Genomic DNA, 17,357 nt, shown 5'->3' with positions numbered 1-17,357 from the left:
ACTCCCGCTAGTTCACCGTCTCGCCATCTTCATCTGGATCAAGCACAGTTGATATAGCCATCGGTGTCGCCAATAGTTTCGCATCGTTCATGTCAAACTTCTTCAGCAGCTCTTTGATGTACTTTGTCTATGAATATACCTTGCTTACATTGCTTGATTTGAAGTATAAGGAAGAATTTGAGCTTAACCATCATCAATATCTCGAACTCCTTGCTCATAGTTTCTGCAAACTTGACTACAAGTGCATGAGAAAAGCCACTAAAAATGATATCGTTCACATAAATCTATACAAGTAGGAATCTTTGCCATATCTGAGAGTGAACAAAATTTTATCGATCGACCCCATCACATACCCATGCTCTAGTAAGAAGGACCTAAGTCTATCATACCAAGCTTTAGGTACCTGCTTAAGCCTATATAAAGCTTTCTGAAGCTTGTAAACTCTATGAGGGTATTTAAGGTGCTCAAAGCCTGCTCAAAGCCTAGGGGTTACTTGAAATAGATCTCTTTCTCTGTAAAACCATTTGAGAAAAGCACTCTTGACATCCATTTAATATAGGTTGAAACCCTATATCCTATACAGGTTGAAACCTTGTGATGCGCAAATGCTAGGAGGATCCTATTCACTTCTAGCCTAGCTACCGGTGTAAAGGTCTCTCTAAAGTCTATCCCCTCTACCTGAGTGAAACCCTACCGCTAATCTAGCCTTGTTTCTCACTATAGACCCATCCATCCCTATTTGTTTTTGAAAACCCATTTTGTGCCTATAGTGTGAAATTATGGGATAACTCTATAAGGACCCAAACTTGATTTTTTTCAAAGTTTTCTAACTCTTCATGTATGACATTGACACAACTCGAATCAGAAAGTGCATGTCCAACATCATGGAGCTCAAAAGAAGAAACAAATGTAGAATCAGTAAAGTGAGCATGAGAAGCAGATTTTGACCTCGTTACGCTCTCATTGATGTCACCAATCATCGTCTGTGGAGGTTGTTGTTGCTGAATGTGTTGAGGGGCCTCATGCTATGAGTGTACCTCCCCCTCAAACACTACTGGTGTAGGCTCAAAAGCCGCTGAAGTGGAAGTAGAGGCTACAGGACCCTCTGCTAGAGTAGAAAAAGCAGGAACCATCTCTTGAACAAGTGTAATCGAGGGAAGTAGTAGATCATCCTTGTCATCACCAAGAGCTACAGGGTCGTCATCTACAAAGATGGTCTCGCTCATCTCTTGATCACCTGTAGGCTCAAAGACAAAACTAGCACAGGAGGTTGACTCATAAAATAGTCACATCACATGATTCTATAATGGTGTTAGTGTCAAGATTGTAAATTCTATAAACATGACTATGAAGAGAATACCCTAAGAAAATGCCATCAGAAGAGTGCGACTCGAACTTGTCAAGATTGCCACGCTTTAGAATAAAGCACCGGCAACAAAAAACTCTTAAATGCGAAACCTTCGGCTTTCTCACAAAGTGCAACTCATAAGAAGTCAAATTCAAGATCAAGCATAAAAAAAACCCAATTTGAGATGTAGCACACTGTGCTAATGGTCTCGGCCCAAAACTTTCTAGGAGTCTTATGCTCATCGAGCATCATCCTAGCCATCTCAACCAAAGTCCTATTCTTTCTCTAAACCACGTCATTCTGCTGAGAAACACGTGAAGCAGAAAACTGATGCTCAATGCCATGCTCAAGATAGAAAGCATCAAAGAGATAGTTCTTGAACTCGATGCCATTATAACTGTGAATTGCTTTTAATGCACCAGAAAGTTCCTTGAACAATCTCAAAGCTAAGCTCTGAAACTATGAGAACACTTCATCCTTACTCACAAGAAAGAAGATGCAAGAATAGCGAGAGTAATCGTCAACAATGACAAGTACATACCACTTTTCACTCGCCGAACGAACCAATGAAGGACCAACAATGTCCATATAAAGAAGTTCTCCCGGTCGTTCAGTCATCACCAGATTGACTAGTGGATGAGGAGCGGCAACCATCTTGCCATACCGACAAAGAGCACAAACAAGGTTCTTCTCAAACTTGAGCTTAGGCAATTTTCGGATCAAACTTAGGACACTCAAATGAGTAAGCAAATCAAACCTCATGTGCTATAGTTTCCTATACTACATCCAAAGCTTAGAAGAAGGCTATGCAATCAAACAACGAGAAGAACTAAGAGACTCAGAAAAATCTGCTCCCAAAACTCTTCGAAATGTGGAAATTCAGCAAATCAAAGCGCCAAAAGAATCAAGAACTCGAGAAAGATCGTGTTTGAAACACACTTCCAAGTTCTCATCCAACAACTGAGATACAGAGAGAATGTTGTATCCAGACGCTCCACAAAAGCTACATCCTTGAGAGTGAAACTCTCATTCACCCTTATCATACCTTTTGCTTTTACCCTTTCTTTCTGATCATCCCCAAATGTGATGTACACATGATGCTTCGTCGGGGTGAGACTAGAAAACCATGATGAATCTCCGGTCATGTGGCATGAACAACTGGGGTTAATGAGCCATTTGTTCTCCAAACCTCCGCCTACCACCTCGGAGGGATCAAGCTCAGGGTTGTTGCCGTTGTTGTCGTTCGTCATGAAGAAAAGGCCGGTAAAGTCCTTGGCTTTTTCCTGTTCTTCACTTATGGTTCCTTCTCCTCCGAGCTCTCCTCCTCGTTTGATGAGGTGTCGATGTCGCTGAGAGCCACCACGAACGCCCTAGAAGCCGCCTTGGCTGTCTTCTTGGCCATCTTATCACGGTTCTTCTTGAAGAAGAACTTCTTGTTCTTCTTCTTATGCTTGTTGTAGTCATGGTCGCTGTCCTTACTCCTTTTGAGCTTGGGGCAATATGTCTTGAAATGAGTGGTATCACCATACTCAAAACAAGCACAGAAGCTCGCTCTCCTCCGGTCTCTTCTGTTGTTGTAGAAGCGAATGAAGTTCTTCACGATGAGAGCAAGAACCTCATCATTCAGTGCATCCATCTGTTCCTCTGTGATAGACACTAAGAAAGACAAAACAAAACCACTCGGTGAAGTGTTAGCATAAGAAAAGCTAGCTCTAACCTAATTGTCACTATTTGGTCCGAAAATCAACACCATGTTCTGAAACAGGGGGTTTCTAAGGCCAATCCAAGTCGTATTGGCTATCTCGATGGACTTGAGCTTGCTGAAGAGTTCATCATAAATTAATATATTGTAACTTGGTGACTCTTTAATGCTTAAAATCTTCACTTCTCATATGCTACGGTCAAAAGTATAGAGAAACTTGATCACTCTCTCATGCTCAGAATAGGGCAAAACTCCAATTGATCTAGGATTGCTAACAATCCCATCAAAGCGAACAAACATAACATATAAAAACTCTCCTAGGCCTTATACAAATATTTAATATTCTTGGTTCTATGTGTTTTGATGTCTAGCCTTAATCTGATTAGTACCTTCATAAAAGGCACTAAAAGTAGTCTAGATCTTCCGGATAATATGGAGGTGTTAGACCCTGTCACACTTATTTTGACTCAGACTTATGAACAAAATATTTTTGGCTTTGTTGTTAGCCTCATACTGTTCGATTTAAATATGAGTCGTATGAGCAACAGGAATTTCGTAGTTGAAAAAATCACGTCCATCAAACAACGAAATCTTACCACTTCTCCCTATGTCGCCTACAGATCACAAAGCCGGTTAAAGCCAGCAAGTGATTAAACCGGCCTTGATACCAATTGTAGGAACGAGACTGACGACTAGAGAGGGGTGAATAGACACTCAACAAATTTCTTACGAAATTGATGGCATTCTCTTATTTGGATCACCCAACGCAACTTAAAACTCAAGCGAAAGCAAAAATAGAGAAAAGATTTAGCAAAAAAAATCGAGGCAACACGACTCCACAAATGGTATATGAATCATAAGTTCTATTTAAGATCAATCTATGTGTCTTAGCACTCGAAAGATCATAACTTACAAAGAAACAAGAAAAGATAACATCGAGCAACGAAACTCTTAAAGTTGATTGTCTAGAGGCAATGAAATTCAAGACCCCATTACATAAACACGTGTATATGAATTTTATACATCTAGCAATAAGAAGAATGACCTCGTAAGGTGCTGAAATTTTAGTCCAAAAACTAAAATAAAAATCAAATCCGAAAACCGAAAAAACTTGCAAACTTGTAAGGAAACCAATAAAGCAAAACTAGAAAAAGGTAAACACAATAACAAGAAGAAAAATAAACTTCAGTACAGCAAAAGTCAGCCCTATTTTAGACATATTATAAAGTGTTTTCCTCACAAAACTCTCATCTAATATATAAGTTAAGCACTAATCTTCTTCTTCTCTAAAATCCTAGCACAAGGGTCTCATATAAATAACATAAGTGGCTCAACATAACTGATTCATCCTCTTCTATAGCATTACCTCTCTATTTATAGGCCTGAGAAATCTAACTACTAAGTTTCCTAGTTTTTTTACAAAATGCCTATCTCTTGTAGTACACTCATATATAACACTGAGTGTATTTTGGTCTATTTTCTTTTTCATTCATCAGACAGCATCGACGCCTTCACGACATAGCTTCGCCTCGACGTAAGCTTTACGATGGTGCCACATACTCCTCCAGTCCTCCTATGGTTTTAAGACCAAACCGTGAAACCCTAGCATGTTTCTGAAAGCATGACTAGCTGGCACTTGCTTCTATATAAAACAAGCACTCCGATGATGACGTGTCCTCCGTCTTACGATCTTGACCGTCGGTAGGTCTTTCCCACTCTCGATCCCTCGGATCGCCTTGTCACTTGCACCGGCATTCTCTACGTTTAACTTTATCAACACGCTATCTTTATCATCCATTTCATGCTTTGCTTGACCTCCATGTGTACAGCTAGGATCACCCTTGACTTCATCAGACCCTTCTTACTCATTCGGCACCAAGCACCCGCTTAGCTCCGATCACCCGCCATTAACCGCCAAGTTGCATCCGTCACCTGCACACCATGAAACAAGCAAACACATTTCTTCACATTCCAAAACATCTCCAGGTTAGCACAAAATCAAAAACTTTATCTCAGAGTACATCCTGCAGAAAACGTGAACACCGGATGTTCTAGTGTATTATGCTCCTGAACATCGGACCATCCGGTGAGTGTAGCACTATATGTTCCAAGAAAATTTTGCTCTCTGCAAGAAAAGATCCAGTGAAAGCTTCCAGTGATCTCATCTCCATCATCGGATAATCCGGCATGTTCCAATCCACCAAACTAATCTTTTGCAACCTCTCTGTAACAAAAGGTCAAACGCATTATCTGGTATTCACAAACTCAGCACCAGAGCATCCGGCATTCATATTCAAACTTGGCGCCAAAAATCTTATCTCTGCAGAAAATACTTCGGCGCTCTCTAAGTCCATCGTCGAACTATCCGGTGGTTACTGCCATTTCTGCTTCAGCACTAAAAATGTTTTGGTGCTTACTTCACCGAAACACCAGACTATTCGGTATGGTCGAAAACCTACACACCGGATGTTCCGATGAGATATAATTTTCTGCACTTTGAAACAGTCTGCTCCAATTAAACTTTGGTTTGCCATAAACAAGATCACACACAAATATGATCATGACAACTAAAATCATCTCAAATCCAACATTATCAATGATTCATCCCATATAAACCAAGATATATTTTAACTTGGTTTCTCAGCTACAGATAACATATATACGACTCATGTAGTGGTCTAGGCTCTTTTGCCCCGAAAAAATAACAGTGTGTCAGTGGCTTCCTTATTCTTGGAGAACCTCTTGAATTCCTTCAAAGACCAAAGTTGCATAGTGTTAGGAATTCCATTTCAGTGTCCACATACTTGGTCCACAGAGCCTTGTATTGGTTTAAAGCGACATCAAGCCATGGTTTCATGTTCCCATCAAAGTGTATCACTGCAGCACCACGGATTGACTCAGGGCTGATGCTTGGATTATAGCCAAGGCCCATTACATGCCATGATTTGTCCAGTGGCTTGTTATTGCCGTAGAATGCCATCAGTCCAGCTGTTAGAACAGATGCTGGATCCCACAATTCACCATCCTCATTCTGTCATGAGAATATAAAATATCAGTCACTTGGTGAACAACAGATGCATTCTATTATGATAAAGAATGGGCAACTATGAGCATGATTTGCGTAACAGGCCACAAATATCACACATCAGAGGAAAATGTAGAACATATTGTTAGTTAGAGAACTTTGAATATCATGTCGACATATATAGTACACGAGGAATTTCATTATCTGACTACTGCAGAGTAAATAACTGGTACAAAGGTCAGGGTTCAGAAAAAAATCATCATTAGAATGCATGAACCCAGTTAGGAACTTTTCCAGGAAATGTTGTCATCTAATGTTTCATGTGTACTAAAAACTGATGAGGCAAAGTAGGCCTTTAATGTTCTGAAAAGAAGGGAGAAAACCATGAAAACTGATAAACCATGATTTAGCTGAACTCAGAAACGAAATGCCTAGAAAAACTGATGATGCATGGGTTACATGTTCTCGGAAACAGAGAAAGGGTACATAGAATTCTTGCAAAAAAGGAAAACATCCGGCCCTTAATTTGCCATTTTGCCGGAGCTCAATTGCATTGGAACCGCACCAATTAAATGACATCTGTAACCTAATTGAACTAAGAGGACACTAAAGCATCACTACAAAAACAGCCCTCAATAACATATGATTTGAAATAAAACTGACCAAAACTATTGGATGTTACCTGAAACCTATTCAAATTTAAAAGAGGAGAAAACGTTATAATCATTAAAGCAACCCTCGATAAGACATAATTTGAGCCAATTTTAAGTTGCGAAACATTAGAGAATAGGAGCTGAGTAGTTGCGTACATAAGACCACACAACGCAATTGTTTTGGCCAATCCATATAGTTGATAAATATCAAAGATACCGAATGTTCTGGGCTAAAATCTCCTATACTTAAAGCCGACACAAGCAATTTACAAACTGATGGTAAAGTTCAGGTGCCTAAATGGCATGATCATTGACAACGACAAAGAAATTTAAGCAGAGTTTGCATCAAGCTAATGAAACAGTAGAGTTATAGCACGAACGCACAACCTCCACAAGGTACAAGGACATTGGACGCCAAGCATAAAATTAACATACGCAGCCACATACCATTCCCAATGTACCACAATACAACTTGTAAAGATCAGCGCAACTTACCATTTCCATGTACTGATGGAACAGCTCGGTGCAGCCATCCCGCCGCCATGCCTCTAGATCAAACACATTTACCCCGTATGCCCATGCACAGGCACCGGGGTTAAACCGATCCCGCACTATGGCCTGCGTGAAGTTGAGATACTTCCTATACCTCCGGAATCCCCCGAAGCACATCTCCACAGCGCCATTAACTTTCCCGTCCAAGTCGACCTGCCACAGCGCCGCCAAATCCTTCTGTACCACCACATCGTCCTCCAAAAGCACGACCCTCCGCAGCACCGGGAACATATCCGGGAGGTAGAACCTCAGGTAATCGAGCAGCTCGACGTCCCTCTTGCCGGCCTCGATCTGCCGGATCACCGGCGAGTTGGTGGCGTTGAGGAATGGGAAGTCGGAGTAGGCAAGGAGTTGGACGTGCACGCCGAGCGGCGGCGGGCGGCGCGCGAACCAGACTCGGAAGGCAGGCAGGTACATGGGCGCGGTGACCACGTGGAAGACGTGGCGCGAGGGGTCGGCCGCGGCGCGCGCGGCCGAGGCCACCACGACGGAGACGGCGAGCACATTGTCGGAGAAGACGGCATAGTGGTACATCGAGGGGTCGTCGAACTCGGGGGACGGGTCGGCGTCGTCGGCGAAGGCGGAAGGGTTGGCGAGGCGGGCCTCGAGGAGTCGCATGGCGAGACAGTGGAGGGACTTGGGCGTGGAGCCCGCAGCGATGCGGGAGGACATGCGCCCCGCGCGGCGCGCGCGCGCGAGCTGCTCGCCGACGGCGAAGACGGTGTCGGAGAGCTTCTGGATCTTGGACTGCGTGTCGAAGCCCTCCTTGGCATCGGCGGCGAAGGCGCGGGCGAGCTTGATGCGCTCGCGGGCCTCCTTCTCCAGGGGCTTGAGAGCGTCCTCGGGGAGGGAGGAGAGGTGGGAGGCGAGGCGGGAGGAGAGCGCGGAGAGGTCGGAGGAGAGGGAAGAGAACGAGAGCGACTGCGCTGCGGATGCCTCCTTGAGCTTCCGCGCGTGCGCGGCGTACGCGGCGAGGACGGCCGCGTGGTCGGCCGCGTGGCGGCGGACAGCGGCGAGGCGGGAGGTCGGGGAGGAGGAGCGGGGCATCGGGGATGCGGGCGCGGAGGAGAGGAGGAAGGAGAGGGAGGCGAGGAGGAGCAGCGTGAGTAGCGCTGCGAATGCCGCGCGGCGAGGCGCGGATGGCCGGAACGCGCGGCCGCCGGCCATCGAGTGGAGTGGGGTGGGGAGTGGAGTGGGCGAAGCGCGTCGCGGATCTAAGCTGACAGCGAGGCGGAAGGAGACCGGTGGGGCCCGTGAATCCAGTGGGCCCACACTGTCGGTGATTGATTCCGTGTTGGTTCGGCTTTCGGGGTTTAACTGTGGGTACGGATATCTGTTGCAAACAAACAATCGGTCGTTCTATCTATCTAGGTTACGGTTGATATCACTATTTTATTAGTTAGACTGATTTAAAAATCTCATACGGCTATTAAATATTATAAAATAATCTATTCTCTAATAGTGTATTAGGATTAACCTTAACTTTTAAATACGAATCGGATATATGATATTAACTATTCCCTCCGATTGTAAATGTAGGTCATTTTAGATTTATATATAGATATTAAGAAAATAGATTAAATGACTTTATTACCTTTTATTTATTCTGTATTGGAAAAGACAACTCATTCATTTATGAAAATAATAGTATTCGTTGAATAAAGGTAAGAAAAGAATAAAAGAGAAAAAAATACATAGAAGTTCACGAATGATTTATATTTAAAGAATAGTTAAGAAGACTAAAATGACCTACATTTATAATATATATTATAGTTTGCACTGGACATTTTCCCAGGTTAGATTTGGCCGTGGATTAACGTGTTTGTTTAGTTGTGGGTTTGCGCTCGAGGATGAAGTGGTTGGGTTCTTAATAAAGTGGCGCCGATTGTTCAAATGATTAGTGACTTGGTGACATGTCCTGGGCCCAATGTCAGTGAGACTGGTTGTAACGTGTCCAACAAGTGACAAGTCACTTGAGTGTGGATTTTGCTTGGAGTATTGGTTCTTGTTTATTGGCATCAACCTTTTTTTTAGATGTATTTGCATCAAGTTTTGGTTTGCCTGGCCACTCTTGGGCATTGAGACCCGACTAATTGTGACGCTGACACGTGGGATTGATTGAACTCGGTCCTGCCTGTTAGTGAGGTTTCTCCTTCCTCCCATCAAGTATTTGTTTTGAACAAAAATCTGATTAAACTGGTGAAACTTATCTATTAATTATTTTTAAAATATATACTTTGGAAACATGAAAACATACTTATAGATTTGTTTTTAAAATACTTCAACAAATCTCATAAATCTATTACCTTAATATTTGAGGGAAAAATAAGTCTCCATGTTCGCTTTTAAGGCTATAAAATCACCATGTTAATAAAAAAATAAAAAGATGTAAACCCCTCATTTCTATGAACATCTCATGGTCTAAATTACACCAAAGTGTCTATATCAAATATAATTAATAAATAGCTAAATTCAGAATTAAAAATTATGCAAAATTACCAGTTTGATTTCCATACTATTTGGAAAGCAAAATATCTTAATAAGAGTCCAAATAAAATAAAATAAATAATAATTAAAATTTGGGTTAGAATAGAAAAAAGAAGGATTCATATCAAATATAGTCTTAGAAAAAAAAATTACAAAAATCAAATACTTAAATAAAGAATCTATGTAAAATACAATTAATCAATAGCTAAAAGTCATAATAAAAAAATATTGAAAAGTTTCAAAATTCTTACTAAGATAATAGTTAAGAATCATCGTGTAGCTCAATATCATCGTATCAAGCAGGCAGCAGGCAAGACCCAACACGCAGGCAAGGTAGGTTAGGCTGTCTATAATTGACATATTATATTGGCAATGAATCAAAACGTATATGAATCAAATCAATATATGTATACGATTGAGTATAAATTTAGAGCATAAATAATTTTCTCTTCCACTAACATAATTTTTATCTATTCTTCTAATTTTATGTCTTTTGTAACTAAACGCACTAAACTGATAAAAAATTAAAGAGACTAATTTTGAATCAAAGTTTATCATAATAAAATATTACAACGATACTAGTCATGCTATTAACGTAGATCACGTTACTAATTTATTATATTTTATAAATATATTGTAGTAGAAATTAGTGGTAGAAGTATATATTAGAGACTCGTGAGGGGACAATCTCATCTCAATTTTAGAATAATTTCTCAATGCCCACTAGACATGTTTAAAAGATTCTGCTTGAGCAGACAAGAGTCCACCGTCCCGTGATGCTGCAGTGGTCAATTGTTATCGTTGCCTTGTGCCATCACCGCTGGGGAACTGGGGCAGCCACCGGAGCCACCACATGGAGAAGATCCGGCACTGTGTGACAGGGATTTAGATGCTGAATATTTTTGAGCCGGTCATACTTAATTTTAAGAAATTTAGATCTAAACTGTAGAAGGATTGACGGTATTTAGTTGAGATATTGGATTTTTATTTTAAATAAAAAATAAATATTTAAATCATTTTATTTTGTTATATAAATTTTAAATCTAATAGGAATATTAGATCTAAAGCTATACCAAACGAGATATAAATGAACCCAAAACACAAGCTCACGGATTTGCCTAAGCCGGTCTCTTGAAACGAATCAGAATTTGGAGCACAAATCAGGGCAAAGGCTCATCTACCTCCCACTCCCACCTTTTCCACTTACTCTTCTTTTCTCTCTCTTTTCTTTTTCCTCTGAACCATGACAAAAAAATGTTGGAAGAGGGGCTCAAGGGGCTTCCATTGGCTGCGAAGTATGAAAATTGGGTACTTATGGCTTGTTTTGGAAGTCAAAAATTGAGGACTAAGCACAACCGTCAACAGTTTGGCAGCATTGCATGAATTTCTTACCAAGGCCCTACCTTAGCATGATGATGCAGTGATTAGGTCCAAAACTTGTGCACCAATGAATGCCCAATTGGCCCGCTACTTTTTGAGAGTCTTATTTGCCTAATTGCCACACAAAATGGCTGAGTGCGTTGTTGGATTATGTGCTCTCAGCTAACCTATTCCTGTGAGATTAGGGGTTAGTTAGTTGATCATGTGTGCCTGTGATCGGTGGGCCAATCAAATCAATGGCTCAGTCCCCATCTACACCCACACTATAAAAGGGAAAATGAGCAAACGACAATAAGGAGATGATTGACTCACGTCGTGTTGAGTTGCCCAACACCCTGATTCGATCAAAGGGGAGCGTGAGGAGTGGCTCGAATAATCCGCCGTCGAATTATCCCTAGCTTGCTACCGTGCTTCACCGACTTACATCTACACATGTTAGGGACCTTCTCAGCTCACCGGTGTTCCCGCTGATCATCTACCATGACTCCGGTGATCAACACTATCGAGACCAACAAAATTGGATCGTGGCTGCATTGACCAAACCGATCACTTTGCAGCTCTTCATCAACACATCAAGGTACTAATGGTTTCTCCTCCTAATTCAGGTTCTAATTCCGCTGCTTGATCAAATTATGGTGCTTAATATTTAGGTTATCTAGATCTTTGAGTAATTAGGCTATAAAGGATTAACACTGGCATCAGAGCCTATTTAATCTAATCTTAAGCCTATTTTATGTCTAATTGTTTCGGATTAGAAGCCATTAGCAATTCAAGTTCCATAATGTGTGGATTAAGCCAAATTCATGACTCTGCTTACATCTAATTTTCATTTTAATGGTGGGTGTTCATGTTTTATGTCTAATTGATCTTGGTAATTGTGTTTTACCCTTAGTTATCATCGGATAGTCATACTCTAGCCCGAATTACAATTTGTTCATCCTAATTAATCAAGTTTAGCCCCTAATTGTGTCTTGGTTTGAACCTATCAGCTCTAAATTTAGTTGGTTTGGTTTAGACACATCGGTTATGAAGCATGCTTATGTTTTATTTAATGTTTTGAGTTGGATGTGTTTGGTTCTTGTGTTCTAGCTAATGTCAGAACTATAAACCTTTTGGTGTTGCATTTTTTTAATGGTCAAAGAAATAAGGAGGAGGGGAATTGAATCCAAAGATCAGTTTGAGCCCAAATTGGAGAGAAAACCATCAATTAGTCCATCCCAAAATGTTTTTCCCAAAAAACCAAACAACCCTAGAATGGACATTGGGATCTTCAAACCTATTCACGGTGATCTCGGTGCACGTGTCGCCACCTCTTTGAATCAGCTCTTTGCTCGCCTGTGCGTGTCGCCACCTCTTTGAATCAGCATCTCGGTGCTTGCGCCGTGCGCATCGTCGTCATGCACGCACCTCAGCCGCTTGCAGGGCACCACCCCGAGTTGCATGCTATGTGTGCCACCATCACCGCCATGCCTCTCCCTTGTGATTCACATTCTCGTGCTGCTCCACCGCTGCACATGTCACCATCACCATTTTTTGCTCGATCAGGGGGTAGCTAGGGTTTCTGGAGAAATCGGAGCAGGGAAATGAAATGAATGATAGTTTCAGGGTTTTCACCCTTTTATTCTGGGCGCGATCACCATGAACCATTCGATTAGGATCGACGGATGAGGAGTGTCGTTCAGGCGGCCACGGGCTGGGTTGTTTTGAGCCGCTAAGCCATCGCTGGGCTGTGCCCATGATGTTGGGCCGCACTGTGTTTCTGGCTCCGTTTTCATTTAAGAATATAATTTCTATTTATTACCTTCCGACCTATTACTTCTTTTATGCATTTATTCAAATGTTGCGAAGTATGATTATGCACTATTTTAAGGTAAAGATTTTTGGGATTATGTGAATGTACGTGATATCGCCTAGAGGGGGGGTGAATAGGTGTTTCCTGGAAATTTAAACTTCACAGCGGATTACAGATTTTGGATACTCGGGTTAATCCGGAGACTCCAAGGTTCGGAGGTTCCGAGCTTAACCCGGATAGTCCGGATGGAACATGAAATCGAAAACTAAAAATACATAAACAAGTCTAGTTGAATCTAAGGATTACCACAGATTTCAAAGGAATCTTAAGGATATTTTCACTAACCACCTGCAGCTACAAACTCATAAACATATAGATCGGACAACTTACCCCAAAGATCAACTAGAGCAAGAAAGTATACAAGAAGGTAAAGGAGACAAAAAATTGTTTCCTGAAGTTTGGATCAAACGATCCTATGTCTCCATTGAGGTGCTCACAAAGAGCCAGATCTCTTTTAACCCTTATCCTCACCAAGCGACCATAAAGATTGAGCTTGAACTTACTCAAAGCTTTCTCTTCCCTTGCGGAGGTGAGGATAACCTTCACAAACTTCCCGAGGTACTCCACAAGCTTAGGTGCTCTCCGAGTGATACCTAATCGTCTAAGAGTTCCAAGCTCCAAGAGTACCGAATGCGAGTCAATGGCTTAATGACGAATTCAATACTCAAAAGATGGATTTATGCTCACTAGCACTCAATCTCACTTTCCCAACCCAACTCTCAAAATCTTGCAAGATTTGATGCACTAGAGGAGTTAGGAGGGCTATTGAATAGCTGTGAATATGTTTGTCTCGAGTTGGTTCAGCAACAGCAACACGTAAATAGAGAGGGGGAAAGGGTATTTATACTGTCCCCTAAAAAAACTAGCCGTTACAATATTTTTTATACTGACCTGGAGTATCTAGGTCAACACAAAGACTCCAGGTTGGCACTTTAATACGTAACCGAGAGTTCTATTCGGAACCGAACTTGGAGCGTCCAAATGAGTGACAGATCCTAGAGTATCCGGGTCAACACAGAGACTCTGGGTAAAACACAAAAGCCCTAATCGAACACCCCCTACCGGAGCTGGACTCGGAGACTCTGGTTGACACACCAGGATCCAGAGTATCCAAGTCATCCTGGAGACTCCACGTACAGATTAAGACTTAAAACTTCCGATATTTATGGGGTGATTTGTGTCTCTCTTCTTTGGTCTAAATAGGTACTTTGAGCCAGGAGCCAGGAGACAGGATATTTAAAGGAGACAGGATATTGCCCAGAACCCGAATACTTCAGGTGAACCTGGAGACTCTGAATTCAGGCAGAGAACAGACAACAGGAAGATAAAGGCATTCTCACCCTCTTTGGCATGAAGCACCAAAAAGGAAAGAGAAGCAAAGATTAAGATCTAGTTGCTGCCCTCTTCATAGTCCTCACCTCCATTTCCATCTCCACTGCCGCTACCATCATCATCATCTTGGGAGCTTTCCTCGGCACCACTCAAAGCCTCTTCCTCAGTTTCTTCCTCATCAACCTCTTGAGCATGAGATGTTTTCGCACCCTCTGCAGCAGTTTGAGCCTCATCATACCAAGCCCAAGGATTCTCAAAAGCTTCGGTCTCACTTACTTCTTCTTTGGAGGCAATCGGAAAGCAAGGAGGTTCAATCCTCAAATGTGTATGAATAGCTTTTTGCTTCTCCTCAATCTTCCTCAACCTCAAATTGATCTTGTCTTTGTGCTCCTTTATCTTCATGGAATTGTGAGTGCAAACATTGAATATCTTTGAGGGCACTCTTGATAAAGGATGGAGAGTCACATGAGGAAGATGCACACCTCGGTGCTGCCCTTTGTGTTGCGCTAGGAGCTGACCTTGGAGGAGAAGGTGGTATAGATGAAGATGATTTTGAACCCACCAACCTTATCCTATAAGGCTTATGCTTCACTTCCTTGAAGAAAATCTTCTTTATGAGCTTCTCGATCATAAACATAATATATGGCGCATAAGCACAACTCCTGCTAGGTGTGTGTGATGTAGTGTTATCTCTTCTCAAAGAAAGTCCACCACACTAAAAGGATCACCCTCATTGGAGATTCTTGTGAGCAAATTCCTTATGTTCCCTTGAATATTAGTGGAATCACCACTTTTTGGAGCTAAAGTGAAATGGAACAAAGAGTTTAGACACATGTAGAACGGCCTTGTTGGTGGATGAACACCGCAAGTGGGATCCTGAGGGACCCCCTTTGAGATTCAGCCAGGGGGCTAATTCTGGATCTACCTCGTACGTGGATTTAATGCGAATATATGAGATCTAGGCGGGATGGATGATCGTTGGCTAGTGAGAGTAAATGCTCAAGGGATTTTAGACAGGTTCGGGTCACACGGAGCGTAATACCCTACTCCTGTGTGTATGATGTGCTATTAATGCTCTTGGAATGCCTTTCTCTGGATCTCTGTATTACAAGGTTTTTTTTGTCTAAGTTGATGGTCCGAAAGCTGATGGTCCCCGCTGGCCAGCGGGGAGCGTCGGTGGTGACGCCAGCTAGCTATCCGCTCTCCATGCGCAGGGCCGGGTGGATCATGATCTTCGTCTCCTTCGTCGCCGCCGGCCTGGTGCCGCCGTTTTTGGCGTTTCTTCTGCAAGTGCTGGATACCTTCGGCGTCCAGCTGGCCCACCTGAGTCCGAACTCAGTGGTCATCCTGGCGATCTTCGCCCACTTCTGCGAGATGTTCGTGCTCTTCTGGCACTTCTTTATCATTCGAGCGGCCGGGAAGAAGAAGGGGTCTGACGAGGTGGAGGTTGTCGGCTGCTGCAACTTCCGCCTGCGGGAGGGACTCGGCGATGCCTACATCCTGCAGGTGTTACGTGGCAAGTGGGACGACTGGCGCTGGGACTGGGTTTACGTCGATGTCAGTCCCCATGACCGTCTCTCGCTGCCCCAATCGCCGGCGGAGCCCAACAAGCCGATCTGGGAAGCGGCCCACGTGGAGGATGCTCGCCTGCGCCCGGTGCTGAACCGCATTGAAGACCTGTGCCGGGCGGGGCTTACCTTGCTCATGATGGTCGCCGATTTCCTGCACTGCCGTCTGGCCCCTCTGAGGGAACGCGCTCGCTACGCCTGGATGTATATTGGTCCTCGCGACTTGACGAGGACCTGCGTAGGCGAGGAGGGGGACCTCGACGAGGGGGCCCTGGCGACGCTGCTGAAGGTGGTGACCGGTGTTGACGACCTTGCCCGGGCGGTCCTGCCACGCGAGGAGCTGGCGCTTTGCGCAGACCAGGGCCAGGCGGCTCTACAGGAGTCAATGGCGGCCTTCGACGCCCAGGTGCAGGTTGACTATTCCAGGGCGCTGACACCCCGGGACTCTGCACATCCCCGGGGCGGACAACAATGGAGGGCAGGGCGCCGTCGCCGATGACAGCAGGCCGCTGACGACAGCAGGCCGCCGACCCGAGGCGACAAGGGGAAGCGTCCCCGGGTGTATATCCCTCAACCATCCTCATCCTCATCGCCGTCACCCCTGCAACGATGGCTGGCGGCAAGTGGCACGACGGCGGGCGACCGAGGCAGCCAGTCTTTGGGAGCGGACTCCGGGGCGGAGGCTGCGTCTAGCTCAAGGCAATCCGGGGGCCAGAGCCCAAGCGGCGGCGCGACGACTTGCGGCCGAACCGGCCAGCCTTCGGGGGCAGGCTCCGGGGCGGCTGCTGGGACCAGCCCACAACGGCCCGAGGGCCAGAGCCCGACCGGCAGCACGACGGCTGGCGGCTGGACTGGCCAATTCTCGGGAGTAGGCTCCGGGGCAGCCGCTGGGACCGGCACACGGCGGCCCAAGGGCTAGAGCCCTCCCCCGAAAAGGAGGAGGCCAGAGCCCGAGCCTGAGCCCAGGCCGCAGGACCCAGAGTTCCAGATCCCGCAGTCCCGATGGCGGTACCGTGGGCCCAAAACCATGTAAGCCCCTTTTCCTTTCTCGGGCACATTTTGCCCGAATTTTGGCTGGAGGTTAACCTGTTTTCGTTTCAGGCCGCCCAAGGACTCTATAGTAGGCCAGAAGTCCCCGGAGCAGCCGAGGCCAGCCCCTGTCCCTGAGCCGAGCGCCTCGGCGGGCTCCGAGTTGAGGGCCCCGGCCAGCTCTGAGTCAAGAGCCCCGACTGGTCCTGAGCCGAGAGCCCCGGCTGACCCTACCCCGAGCCCTCCGAGGAAGGAACAAACGGCTGCAGGGGAGGTGGTCGTGATAAGGCTGGCGCCAGCGCTGCCGCCGTCGGGGTCCCCGAGCGCCTCTGCTGAGAGGGCTCACAGGGGACCCAGCCCCCAGCCATCTTCTGGCCAGGCCCTGGAACCCCTCCCTGAGGTGCTGGGAAGCGTCCTGGAGGTCATTGG

At 44.6% G+C, this 17,357-nt stretch overlaps 1 protein-coding gene across 1 annotated transcript; it reads right to left on the bottom strand.

Moving 5' to 3' along the window:
- Positions 1-5,628: 5,628 nt before the first annotated feature.
- On the bottom strand, positions 5,629-8,472 carry LOC133930585 (probable galacturonosyltransferase 9). The gene is made up of 2 exons (XM_062377258.1): positions 7,224-8,472; positions 5,629-6,081 (listed from the first exon to the last, which is right to left on the bottom strand). Exons 1-2 carry the CDS (start codon positions 8,445-8,447, stop codon positions 5,803-5,805), a joined length of 1,503 nt encoding a protein of 500 aa, XP_062233242.1. The 5' UTR covers positions 8,448-8,472; the 3' UTR covers positions 5,629-5,802.
- Between the last annotated feature and the right edge of the window lie 8,885 nt (positions 8,473-17,357).

This window comes from Phragmites australis, chromosome 10 (assembly GCF_958298935.1).
Source record: "Phragmites australis chromosome 10, lpPhrAust1.1, whole genome shotgun sequence".
NCBI classification, from domain to species: Eukaryota; Viridiplantae; Streptophyta; class Magnoliopsida; order Poales; family Poaceae; genus Phragmites; species Phragmites australis.
Note: the sequence above shows the minus strand (reverse complement) of the source record. Positions and strands in the feature narration are given on the sequence as shown.

What these genes read in the sequence shown, in the direction of transcription:
- LOC133930585 (XM_062377258.1), bottom strand. Translation starts at nt 8,447, where the DNA reads ATGGCCGGCGGCCGCGCGTTCCGGCCATCCGCGCCTCGCCGCGCGGCA. An exon ending in TCCATCAGTACATGGAAATG is followed by an intron (nt 6,082 to 7,223) that starts GTAAGTTGCGCT and finishes TTCTCATGACAG; the next exon opens with AATGAGGATGGTGAATTGTG.